Genomic DNA, 12448 nt, shown 5'->3' on the forward strand with positions numbered 1-12448 from the left:
GTGGCAGGAGGACCCTGTCCCCAGCGTGGGGGACACCGGCTCTGCCCTGCGCAGGGACACAGACAGCAGACGGGGAGAGGTCACAGCTCTGTTTTACCATGGAGTTGCCCCGGGGTCGGGCAGCAAGGGCTGTTCCCCCCCGCAGCTGCGCAGCCCCCCAGCACAGGGCCAGCCGGGGGTGGGGGGGCACCCATACCGACATCTGCGCATCCTGTACATATATACATGCCAGCGGGGACCCCCCAGCCCCTGGCATCGCCCCAGGTGTGGGGAGGCAGTGGGGCGCCGTGGAGCCAATCGGGGTACACAGCCAGGGAATGGGGGTGCAGTGGGGCAGCACAGGGGGAGCCTCCAGCCTCCTGCCAGCCCCCCGGCCCCTGCGTCCCCCCAGCCCCTAATTACCAGCTGTGGGGTGAGCTAACGGGAAAGGTGGGCTTTGGGCACCACAGGTGGCCTGGATCACCGGGGATGGCGGGGGAGGGAGATACCATGGGGCTGGACGGTCACTGGGGGATGCTGTGGGGCTGGACCATGGCAGAGGGATGCCGTGGGGCTGGACGGTCACTGGGGGATGCTGTGGGGCTGGAGGGCCATGGGGCGATGCCGTGGGCCCAGGCTTAGTCCGAGTAGATGATGAAGCCGGAGAAGGTGCTGTACTTGTTGTTGTTGCCACCGTGGGCTTTGCCCCCGTCCAGCTTGATGAAGACCTCGTCCCCCGCGTCCAGGTGCAGGATGACGCTGTTGCTGGCGTAGTCATAGTTCTGGTCGGCATCCTGCGCGATGGCGCTGGCCCGCACCTGCGCAGGGAACACCCGTGTTACCTGACTCGGGACAGCTCAGCCCTTGGATCCCGTGGGACATCCAGGGTCCCAGCTCTCCCACAGCCAGGAAGACCACCCGCCAGCTCCAGGGTAGTGTGCGGTGCCCTGGATCCCCACCTGTGGGTGAACGGGTCTGGGATGGATGTGGCTTCTCCGAACATCACCCAGAGCCTCTCCCTGAGGCTCAGGTGTGAAACCATGGCTCAGATGTGGGACCACGGCTCAGACCCAGGACCAGAGCGCTGGGTTTGGATGCAGGAGCATGGCACTGATGTGGAACCATGGCTCCAGATTCAGATACGGGACGAGGGCTCAGACACAGGACCCCATCTCTGGGTTCAGATGTAGGACCACAGCTCCGACATGGGACCCTGACTCCAGGTTCAGATGCAGGACCATGGCTCAGACATGGGGCCTCATCTCTGGATTTGGATGTGGGACCACAGCTCAGACACTGCATCCTGATGTGGTTCAGATGCAGGAGCACAGCTCAGATGTGGGACCACAGCTGAGACACGGGACCCTGTCTCAACTCGATGAACCTACCATGTCCCCGCACACCTTCCCACGAATTTTGCGGGGACCACGAGCATGCGGTGAGGGCTGAGCCAGCTGATCTCAAATCCCCCCAAAACAAGCCTCACTGCTCACCTGGATCCCACCCTGCTCCAGGGCGGGATGCTCCCCCTGATAAATATTTCCTCGGTGCCAGAGGACAAGGCCAGGAGGTGCCGGCAGAGCCGGAGGTGCCATAACCGCCTGGCAGAGAAGCTCCGTGGCTGAAGCCCGCTGCCACTGCCGCTGCAGAATTATTTGGGTAATCAAATCTATACCGGCGCCTTGCAGGGAGATCGCGCAGCGCTGGGTGACAGTGACAAGCCAGCAAGTAAAATCCCAAGTGAAATGCAAAAGCGATGCACCGGGGAGAAGATGCTCCTAATTATAACCCACGAGAATGGGTTTCTTAATTGGCTGGTGCTGGGCGGAGAGGCACCGCCAAGCGGCTGCGGTGTCCCAGAGCTGGCAGGGGAAGGAGGGGCGTCCCCACGGATTCCTGCCCTCTGCCCCCAGGACAAGGGTCCCAGGGGTCCTCTCCTCCTTGGGAAACACAGCAGCATCTGCCTGAGTCCATGGGCAGCCTGCGGTGGCATGGTAACCCACCGGTCAGAAGCTGTTAACTCTGGAACATACTGATGGCCCAGCAGGTGGTCCTAAGGCTTGCTCTCACCCATGCAGCCTACCCCTCATGCCATCACCAACAGAGTCACCCCATGAAAAGTCACCCTCTGGCTACCCCCCCACCACAAGAGTCCCCAGCCCCGGGGGTGAGGGGCATAGTGAATCTCAGTCAGTCACAGCACCCCGGTCTCTGGGGGATGCTGCCTTGGCTGGGGTCATGCCAAGGAAGAGGAGGGGGAAAGAAACAAGGGGGAAGGAGAACCAGGAGCTGTTTGGTGGCGGGCTCTGCTGCCATTGTCCCCCCCGCTGCAGCCAGAGCCACCCGGTGCCATCCGTCTTCCCTCGTTAAGGAGCCGCCTCATCACCACGCGCCCGCCAGCCCTTTGCGCTATCCAAGGAAGATAAATGGCGGCGCCAGGGCCGGCCTGAGCTGCTCGCGGCACCGTGGCGGCAGAGGAGGTGGGGGCTGCCACCACGTCCCCGCTGATGGCTTCGTTGCTCTCATCCTGCTCCGTGCCCCAGCTGCCCCGTGCCACGGCCAGGTGCAGCCCCCAGAGTGGGAACTGTCGGGGGGACACAGCCCCCAGCCCCGGCAGCTGGCTCTGCTGTCACCGACCCCGATGACACCGCTGGGGTGGTGTCACCGGCCTGGGAACACTGTGGGACGGGGATGGTCTCTGATGCGGCTGGCTGCACCCAAGGGCTCAGGGCTGCCAGGGGGCTGGGGGGCAGCGGGGCGCTCCCGGGCCTGGGCTGAGACCCTCGCAGTGACACTCGGGGACACCATGTGCCCCACATGCGGCGGCCACCACGGCCCAGAGCCCCCAAGGTGTGGCAGTGGGTGCCACCCCCGGACCCCTAAACACAGTGGCAGGTGCACTCCAGGATCCTCGGGCATGTGCCCCTCCCGAGCCACGGCACGGCCACACACCCCTTTGGCTACACGAGGCAGCAAGGACAGCCCTCGCCCCGCCATGGGGACCACAAAACCACCCAGCTCCAACCCCCATCTGTCTGTCTGTCCGTCCATCCAGCATCTCCCCCCATCCCGCTGCCCCGGTCACCTCATCTACAGGCTAATACAAATAAGAATAATTAATGCTAATTTAACCACCAGGAGCAGCTCCCTCCCAGCGCCGGGGCTCTCCTGGCTCTCATTAACTCCAGCCCGGACGCAGGGGTGATGGGCTGCGCCTGAGGCCAGCAGTGCCCGGAGGAAAGTGGGGGTCAGAGGGGACCCCCACAAGTTATAATTCCCTCAGAGGATGCTGGGATCAACCCTTATCCACGAAGAACCCCTGCCAGCACCCCAGGCCCCCCCCAGCCTTGCCGGGGATGGTGTATTTTTGGCAATAAACCCCTAATTAACCCCATTTTTTAATTATTTGGGGTATTTTTAGGGTCCCTTTTTTAAACTCTCCCGCCGGTGCCAGCCCGCCAAAGTGCTCCTCCGCCTCCCGAGCTGCTTCTTTGTAAATATTGGAGCGGCGATACCTCGTTAGTAATTAACAACCGGTTAATTAAGCTGCATCGCGCGCCCGACCGAGCGCGGTTCCTCTCGACGAGGGGCTCCGTAGCTTCTGGAAATTCATCCAGCAGCGCCCGGGTGCATCGATCCCCCCACTGAGCTGGGGGAGGGTTGGAGCTCAGTGGGGGGCGGGAGGAGGTGGGAAGGTTTGGGGGGTCCCCAAAAATATTTTGGGGGAAGAAAAAGGAGATGAGGTGTTCTTCTGGGGGATGCTCTGTCTGGAGTTACACGGATGCTGCTTAGGAGAAACAGCTGGTGGTGACAAGCATCACCGGGACCCCCAAAATCTGGGGCTGGAGAGGGGAGAGGAGGAAAAAAAACAGTAAAAGAGAATTTAAATTGTTTAGATGGAGAAAAAATGCCAGGCAGCTCCTGTCCCCGCTGCACTCCCGACTTGGAGGTTTTCAGAGCCGAGGGGTGAAGCACAGTGGCCGTGTCACAGCTCCTGCTTCCACCCACCCACCCCCCGGCTATTTTTTGGGTTGACAACTCAGTTTTGGGTTCATTCAGTGTCGCACGTCCTTGGGACAGGGATGCACCGCGGGGCTTGACGCCAGGAGAAAATGATGGGAAGAGGGAGTGGGCTGGGCTGAACCCCGGCGGGGATGCCGGCTGCAGTGACACCCAAGGGAATCGAGCTCAGATGGCATTTTGGGGGTCACGGCTACATCTCGTGCCTCGAGTCATGGCTGGGGCGGGGGGACAGGGCATGGGAAAGAGGCAGCATTTTGGGCATCACCCAAAAACCATGGGGACGGTGAGGCTGTATCTTGGGATCGGGAGGATTTTCAGATGGATGGGGTCGGGGGGGATGCTGGAGCAGGGCTGGGGGGCAAGGCTGGAGCTAGCCTCGGGGTGTCCCCTCCCATGGTGTCCCCATGCAGCCCCGCCAGGGATGGGGACATCTCTCCTGTCACGGCAGCAGCAAAGCTGGCTCTGGGCTGGGGGTGCAGCACCCCAAAAGCAGGGCAGATGCTGCCCCCCTCCAGGCCACCGCAGACACTGTCCCCTGCGGACGAACCCCCTGTCCCCTACAGGGATCCCAGGGGGGACAATGGCATGGCCGGGGAGGGTAGGGCACCCCAGGGATGCTGTGGGGACACCCCAAGGCACCCCAGAGGCACGGTGGGCCTTTTTCTGGGGCCAAGGAAAAGACTGAGGGGACCCTTGGGGACACATCAGGGCAGCACGGGTGTTGAGGCAGAGCATGTCCCCGGTGCTGGGAGAGGGATGGAGCATGCAGAGGGCATCTCCAGGGCTGGGAGAAGGATGGGACACCCCAGGGGTGCACCCAGAGCACATCACTGCTACTGGGAGAAGTGCGTGGCATCCTGGGTGTGCATCTCCAGAGCTGGGAGCAGGACAGGACGCCTGGGGGTGCACCCAGAGCCCATCATCACTGCGGTGAGAAGGATGGAGCATCCTGGGGGTGCATCTCCAGGGCTGGGAGAAGGATGGGGCATCCCAGGGATGCACCCAGAGCCCATCATGTCCCTGGGAGAAGGACAGGGCACCCCTTGTGTGCAACTCCATGGCCAGGAGAAGGATGTGGCACCCTGGGGATGCACCCAGAGCTCATCACCACCACTGGTGAAAGGATGGAGACCCCGGGGGTGCATCTCTGAGAGTGGAAAAAGGACGAGGCACCCTGGAGAAGCACCCAGAGCCCATAATCATCCCCAGGAAAAGGATGGGGCAGCCTGAGGAAGCACCCAGAGCCTTTCTCTGGTGCACGGGGGGCAGTGACAGCTCCGCAGTGGGGCTGGGAGCCCAGACAGGCCAGCCCTTACCTGCCCATTCTTGCAGAGGTCAGCCCACATGCTGGTGCCGTCGCCGCCGCGCATGAGGACGTGGTAGGTGAAGAAGTAGGTGCCGGGGATGGCGCAGGTGAACTTGCCGGAGGCGGCATCGTAGCTGTTGCCCAGGTTGGTGACCACGTCGTCGAACTTGAGGACCTCGTAGCCCTCGTGGGGGTTCTTGAGGCCGGCGTAGAAGGCGACGCGCGGCACCGTGCTATAGGTAGCTGCGCTCACCGCACCCGTAGCCCCCGGTCCCGGTAAACCCGGGGGTCCCGGTCGTCCCGCTTCACCCCGTGCCCCCGCCGGTCCCGGTGGCCCCGGTTCTCCTGGCGGTCCCGGCGGTCCCGGTTTCCCCGGTCGCCCCGGTTTGCCTTGGGGACCTTGCACCAGGGTGGAGGGCGGCGGGAGGGGGCCGCGTCCGGCCGGTTGCGGCGGGGGGGCGGCGGCGGGGCCGTAGGGCTCGCAGACCATACGGCAGGTCCCCAGCATCTCGTACCGGCCGTCGGTACCGGCGGAGCTCACCAGCACCGGGATGAGCACCACCAGCACCAGCACCATCACCACCCCCGCCGCGGCCGCCAGCAAAGTTTTGCGGCCCAGGCTGAGCCGGCGCCCGGCCGGGGCGCGCTGCCGCCCGGGGGGGGGAATGGTGCCGGCGGGGGGGAGCAGGGCGGCGGCGGGGGGGGTCGGGGGCGGCGGCGGCGGCCGCTCCGCTCCGCTCCGCTGCGCTCCGCTGGCTCCGGTGCGCCCCGCGCCCGCCCCGGCCACGCCCACGCACCCCGGCCACGCCCCACCGCCACGCCCACTCCCGCCTCGGGCACGCCCTCCGCCACGCCCGGTGCCGCCCACGGTCCCGCCCGCTCTCCAGTGGGACACGCCCACGCAGCGCGCTGGGAGCGGGGGCACGCCCTGCCCCCCCGCTCTTGCCGCGCCCCCGCCACGCCCATCCCTGCAGCGCCCCCCACCCCACTCCCCCGTGACCCCCAGTTTCTGCGTGGGACCCTGGTCCCGCCGGCCCCCCCAGATACCCCCCGCACCCTGCTGGGGACCCCTCCGCGGCCTCACCCTCCCCCAGCGTGGACTGTCCGCCCCCCCACCGGCGTGGACCACCCACGCGTGGCCCCCCCGAGCCACGCCCTGTCCCCACGGGGCTCCATCACCTCCGCGCGCGGGAGCTGGTGGCCGTGTCCCTGCAGCTGGGGCAGCCCTGGGACCCATCACCTGTGTCACCACGGGGGTGAACCCACAGGTGACAGTCCCCAGAGCATCACGGGGCCCTTCCCTCCTCCCTGCCTCAGCGTCAGGGCCAGGGTCTTGGGGGACCCACGCTTTGGGACAGCCCCGGGTGACACCCGTGCGGCCAAACACCCACCACCCAGAAACGCCCACCGGGGTCAACCGTGGGGTTGCAGGGTGGGATGCCACCACCGGTGGCAAAGGGCGCGGTGACAATGGGTCACCCACGGGTGCCACCACGGGGATGGCCGGGCCACGCTAAGGGGTGACGGCCACGTGAAAGAGCCGTGCCCAGGAAGGGGCTGATCACCGGTGGGCTTGTGACACGGGGCCGCGTGGCTGCGCCCGCTCCGTCGCCTGCCATCTCCGTCAGCCTCGGCGGGGACAGCGGGACACGATGGCAAGTGACAGCCGCCGCCGCCAGCGCCGGGGGTGAGCGAAGGACGCGGAGCCGGGGGGGGGACACGCAGCGGGGATGGGGGGGACACAGACACAGGCATAGCAGAGCCCGGGGGCTGCTCCCAGGGCCGCCCGCCGCAGCGGTTTGGTGGCCTTGGGTGACAACGCCGAGCTGGCATCAAACCCGGTGGAATCCATGGGTGGGCTCCCCAGCGGGCTGCATCCTCATCATCACCCCCCCACCCAAAAAAACCCACCCTGGGGGTGCATCCCCTTCCAGTGCCATGCCCGTGCAGTGCCCCCAAACCCCGAGGGACACACGGGGGACAGACCCCAGTGCTCCAACCCAAAAGGGGGGGCAACCAAGGGGAGACCTGGCAGCCCATCGATCGCCCCTGCATCCCCCCCCCCCACCTCCTGCAGAGGCTTTAATTCAATCAGCGTGCAAAAATCAATTAGCCAGTTTTAAGGAGGCAATTATTCCTGGGGGCTTAACAAGGCGGGGGGGGGGCAGAGTATTTTGGGGTGGGGGTGCTGCCAGCCCTGTGTCCGCCCCCAGACTGTCACCACCATGTCACCGGCTCCTTCCCTGGTTCTTTTCCCCATCGTTTTGTCGTCCCACCCCAACTCCTCATTATCTTTCTTTTTTAACGAGTGCCTAAAAATACGCCTCGCCGAGGTCACGGGCTGTGTGAGTCACCCGCCGGCGCAGTGCCGCGGTGGCCTGGGTGGGCAGGGGGCTCTACGTGGGGATGGGGTGGCCGTGGCGGGACACTGCTGGGATGGAGGCAGGTCCTGGTTGCATCAGGGCACTTGTCTCACCTGGAGGGTCAGGGGACATCCCTGGCCCTGGCCACTGTGTCCTCGTGGTGGGGCCACAGCCCCAGGTCACCTCAGTGCCACATGCCATTGGGTCTCCATGCCATGGCCACCACCCCAAGCCACCTCACCTCCGTGGGCCACCAGGTCCCCACAGCATGGCCACCATTTCCCTATTCCTGGGCTACCTCACCACCCCTGCCCACCACATGCCCAGGCCGCTGTGTCCCCACGACACGGCCAGCACCCCAAGCCCACCACGTCCCCAGGCCACTGTGTCCCCATGACATGGCCACCACCCCAGCCCACCACGTCCCCAGGCCATGTCTCTACAGCCTGGCTGCAGAGCCGTGATGGCTTCAACACCACCCTGGGGTACCAGCACCCTACGGATGGGAACAACACCCCAGGTGACCCTGACTGGAGACCCCGGGGTGCTCCCTGTCCCTGCCCCCGTCACCAACCCCTGCATGGGGAGGGGGTGCAGCGCAGCCCCCCCCGAGCCAGCTCCACCCACCCAGGGATGAGCAACTGAGTGGCAACCCCCAAAGGGCCACGTTTGGGAGCACGGGAGGTGAAAAGGGACACAGGCAGGAGGTGACGGCAGCGGCAGCAGTGGCTGCAGTGGCTGCGGTGGCTGTGGTGGCAGTGGTGGCTGCAGTGGTTGCGCTGCGGCGGCGGCTCCGCTCGACGCCAGCCGCTGCCGTTCCTCTGCAAAGGTTAAGCAAACAGCAGCTCCCGCAGAATCGATGTGCGGCCGAGCCCACGGCTGTTTGCTTTGGCAGCATGACGTGGGGAGGTGGGTGGGCGACGCCGAGGGGACGCCGGCGGCCGGGGGGGGCCCTGATTGATGCTCCAGGGCACAGGTTCGGCTGGGGGGGGGGGGTGGCTTGCTGGGGAGCTCATTAGGGAGGATTTGGGAGGATTTGGGGAAGGGCAAGGGCAGCTGGGTCGGGACAGGGGCGTTCGTGGGGGTCGGCGCTGCGCCGTGCCTCGGTTTCCCACTCTGGATGCTGCGGCCGGGTGGGAGCCACTGCCACAGCTGCACCACAAACGCTGCCCGTAGGACCGTGTGTGGTCCCGGGGGGACACGGACACTGCCTTCATGGCACCATGGCACACACCACGGGCATTAGGGCACTAACCTGTGGGTTAGCTCGGGTGGGCGGCACTGATGGCTCAGCGCTAGTTAGGACGTGGAGCTGGAAATAACGACCTCAGTGTCAGCCCACGCTGATGAGCTTGAGGATGGAGCTGCCGTGTGTAAGCCGCCCCTGATGATTTTGGGTGCTGTCCCCCAGAATCACACAGTGTCCCCAGGATGGGGCCTGGGAGGGGCTGTGGGAGGGTGTGGGCGCCCGGCTGTGGGCAGTGAGGGCACAGCTGGGCCCTGGGTCCCTGGTCAGGGTGGGAAGGGGATGCTATGGCAGTGGGAGCCTGGGCTGCCTGGGCTGGAGCAGAGCTGGGGAGACAGCCAGGTCTCCTGAGCTCCCACCTGGGGCTTCCTCTGCTGGTTCTCACCACCCTGGGGGCATCCATCTGTCCGTCCATCCATCCATCCATCCATCCATCCATCCATCCATCCACCATCCATCCATCTGCTCCCCCACACATCCATCCTTCCATCCATTTCCCCACACATCCACCAATGCATGGGTTCCCTCCTGTGTACTCATGCATACACCCATCCATCTGTCCATCTATCCATCCATCTATCCATCCGTCCATCCATCCATCCATCCATCCATCCATCCATCCATCCATCCATCCATCCACCCACCCATGCAGTCATCTGCACATCCTTCCTTCTCCCCATACATGCTTCTATCCATCTTCACATTCATCTATCCACACATCCCTCCCTCCCCCCCCACATGTCCATGCATCCACCCCTCCCTCCACACGTGTCCATCCATCCATCCGTGTGTCCATCCACCCCTCCAGCCACCTGCAGGAGCGGGCTGGGAGGGCCAGGCTGGGAGCCCCTGCCCCAGCTGTCCCCTGATCCCAGGAGATGAGACCAGCCACCCCAGCAACGCAACCTCCAGACCTGCATCGCTTCCAGCCCTGAGAAAGTGCACCACGAGCGCCTCATCGGGAGGCAGAGATGATGAAAAGGAGGAACAAATGAGGCGTTTTCCAGGCTGTGGGTGCCTGGGGAGACACGGCAGCAGCACAGGTCAGTGCGGGAGCAGAAGGCACCACGGACCAAACCTGAGGTAGACGTGATCCCAGCAGGAGGCAACACTCACCTCTCGGTGCCGGGCTGGGCAGAAAACAGGCTCAAAATCCCCAAGGCTGGAAGTGCCTCTGGCCAGGGATGGGCTTGAGATGGCCAGTGCCCCGCTTACTGTGATGAGTGTGCCAGGGCTCAGCAGGGAGGTGACCAGCGCAGGCGCAGACACACAGAGGTGTCCCCCTCAACACACAGCCCAGGACATGGGGGACAGGTGGGGACAGGGCGAGGCAGGTCCCAGTGCCTGGCTGGACGTGGGCAGACACTGCTCCTGGCTGGCTGCCTGACCGCTGGCTGGTTGGCTGGTGGCCAGGTGGCTAGCTGGCTGGTTGAACACATGGATGGCTTGTTGTACACTTGGCTAGAGTTGGCCAGCTGGTTACCTGCTAACCGCATGGCTAGATGGTTGGTTGGCAGCTAGGTGACTGGCCATCTGCTTGGCTGGCTTGTTGGCCAACTGGCTGGCTGGTCTGAAGGCCAACTAGATGGCTGGCTGGCTAGCTGGCTGCTCAGCTGGCTGGTTGGTTGGTAGCTGGTTAGTACATGGCTAGCCAGTTGCCTGGCTGGCTAGATGGCTAGGTGGTGGGTTGGCTGGCTGGCCATTTAACCCATAGGCAGGTCGGCCAGCTGGCTGCATGGCTGGCCAGTTGACCAACAATCCAATTGGGTAGCTGGCTTGTTGTCTAGCTGGCTGGCCAGTTGACCAGCAGGTTGTTTGGCTAGCTGGCTGGGCAGTTGATCCAGGGGGCTTGCTGGCTGGCCAGCGGCAGGCTGATGGGCTAGCCGGCCCACTGGGTTAGCCCTGGCCCCAGGGACAGGGACGTGCCACCACATCCCAGCCCAACACTGGGCACAATCCCTTGCCCGATGCGGGGAGCCCAGCTGCGGGGCAGAGGGGGGGAAGGTTGGGGTGGCACATCCGCACCCCCTCCATCCCTGTCCCCGTCACGCTGCCTCTCATTACGGGCGCGGCGGGGCCCGCCACCCACCCGCTGCGCAGCAATTAAGGGCTGCCAACACCGACGCTTAATTAGAGCCCGGCTGATGGGGCCGGCTGGTGAGTGATGGGAAATGGCTGCTCACGGGGCAGCAGGATCCGGCCGTGGGGCTGGGTGGGCCGAGGGGACATGTCCCCTCGGGGGGACAAGGGGTCTTGGTGTGACCGTGGGGACGGGGTGTGACACAGCGGGGGGGTGCGCAGTGATACCGGGTGACAGCCCAAGGGATGTGCAGGGGGTGGCACGGGGGGGTATCCTGCACAGTGATGGTGTGTGACACCTAGGCCATGCAGTGACAGTGACACCAGGTGACACCCCGTGGGCCATGCAGTGACGGTGACACTGGGTGATACACTGCGGGACGGCAGTGACGGTGACGCTGCGTGACACCCCGTGGGCCACGCAGTGACATAGCACTATGTGACATCCCATGCACCAGGCACTGACAATGACTCTATCTGACAACCCACGGGAGCTGCAGTGACACTGTGTGGCAGCCGACAGCCCCGCGGTGACAGTGACACCCTGTGCACTGCGCGGTGACAGTGACACCATGTGACACCCCAGGAAGCAACAGCGATGCTGTGCAATACCGCAGGGCTGCACAGCGGCACTGTGTGACATGAGTGGGACTGTGCAGCCACGGTGACACTGTGCGGCGCCCCAAGGGCCACACAGTGACAGTGACACTGCGCCACACCTCAGGGACAACGCAGGGATGGTGACACCTGTGACACTTATAGCCATGCAGTGACACTGTGCCACACCTCAGGGACTACACAGGGATGGTGACACCAGGGCCATGCAGTGACACCACTGAGCTCCCTCCATGTCCTCAAGGGGGTCCACCCCTCCTGGCTATCAGGGCCCTCACCCAGCCCACCCCTGGGGACAGTCCCCACTGTGGGACATCACCCTGTCCCTACAGTCCCGGGGTGGGGTGACACCCACCAGCTCCCGGACATCGGCACCAACCCCCACCGGCCCAGTGGGTGCCCCATGATGGGTGCTGGGGAGGGGGCACACAGGGGAAGGGGTGCACTGGGGAGGGGGTGCTCCAGGTACAGGGTAGACCAGGGAGGGGGTGCTCCAGGGAAAGGGGTGTTCTGAGGGAAGGTGTGCTCCGGGGTGGGGGTGCTCCGGGGAGGGGCAGCCATCTGTCACAAGCCCCCGACAGCCGCAGCGTAATTGATCCAGCCGCCAATTTGCAGCAGTTAAATATTTGGCTTGTGCGCGGCGCGGGGCCGGGCTCCCTGCTCAAACAGCCCCCGGTGAGAGGAGACGGATGGGCCGCGGCGAGCGGCTGCTCCAGACGCTGCCCGATCGATGGCAGGAGGCGCAGGCAGCTGGGGCGGCCTCAGCGTGCGGGGCCAGGGCGACGTGCCGGTGCTGGGAGACACGGTGAGGTGCCCTTGGGCCTCTGCCGGCACCCC

General features: G+C 64.9%; 1 protein-coding gene across 1 annotated transcript; it reads right to left on the reverse strand.

Annotated features, from left to right (window-relative positions):
- Positions 1 to 499: 499 nt before the first annotated feature.
- On the reverse strand, positions 500 to 6107 carry C1QL1 (complement C1q like 1). The gene is made up of 2 exons (XM_075116737.1): positions 5319 to 6107; positions 500 to 797 (listed from the first exon to the last, which is right to left on the reverse strand). Exons 1-2 carry the CDS (start codon positions 5883 to 5885, stop codon positions 618 to 620), a joined length of 747 nt encoding a protein of 248 aa, XP_074972838.1. The 5' UTR covers positions 5886 to 6107; the 3' UTR covers positions 500 to 617.
- Between the last annotated feature and the right edge of the window lie 6341 nt (positions 6108 to 12448).

Source organism: Phalacrocorax aristotelis, chromosome 23, assembly GCF_949628215.1.
Source record: "Phalacrocorax aristotelis chromosome 23, bGulAri2.1, whole genome shotgun sequence".
Taxonomy (NCBI): domain Eukaryota; kingdom Metazoa; phylum Chordata; class Aves; order Suliformes; family Phalacrocoracidae; genus Phalacrocorax; species Phalacrocorax aristotelis.